The sequence below is a fragment of the Rhincodon typus genome, chromosome 49, assembly GCF_021869965.1.
Source record: "Rhincodon typus isolate 14 chromosome 49, sRhiTyp1.1, whole genome shotgun sequence".
Lineage (NCBI taxonomy): Eukaryota > Metazoa > Chordata > Chondrichthyes > Orectolobiformes > Rhincodontidae > Rhincodon > Rhincodon typus.
Window position 1 is genome coordinate 3,918,943 of NC_063380.1, and position 481 is coordinate 3,919,423.

At 63.2% G+C, this 481-nt stretch overlaps 1 protein-coding gene across 1 annotated transcript in view; it reads right to left on the reverse strand.

Annotated features, from left to right (window-relative positions):
* The window catches only part of sona (SON DNA and RNA binding protein a), an 8,340-nt gene that overhangs the window by 3,664 nt on the left and 4,195 nt on the right, over positions 1-481 (reverse strand). The window contains exon 5 of the mRNA XM_048620911.1: positions 9-390. Within this exon, the coding sequence (XP_048476868.1) occupies positions 9-390 (382 nt within the window). The remainder of the gene's footprint in view (positions 1-8; positions 391-481) is intronic.

The following is a 481-nucleotide window of genomic DNA, read 5'->3' on the forward strand; positions in this document are numbered from 1 at the left end:
AGGGTCACCTGGGGGATGGGCTCCTGGCGGTCCCCGGCCTGCAGAGAGGTGTCCTTCGCTTCCTCGGCCACTGGGCTCTTGCTGTGCCAGGGGGGCGACACATGTCCCCTGGGCGACGACCTTCCTGACGCTGGAGAGCAGGGACCATCTGGCGGTGACCTCTGACACCTCGGCGAAGCTTTGGTCTGCCTGGGCAATGACCCCTCCCTCCTCGGCGACGACCTCTGGTGCCTTGGCGACATGCTCCGTGTTGGTGACGACCCCTCTGTCCTCGGTGACACACTTAGGCGCCGTGGTGACACGCTGCTCCTTGGTGATGCCTTGCTTGGCCTTGACGATGACCTCTGGCGCCTTGGTGACACACATCGCCTTGGCGATGGTTTGTTCGACCTTGGGGATAACCCCTCACGTTTTGGTGACACGCTCCTCTTTGGTGACGACCTCTGGCACCTTGGCGACGCACTTCTCCTTGGCGACCTCT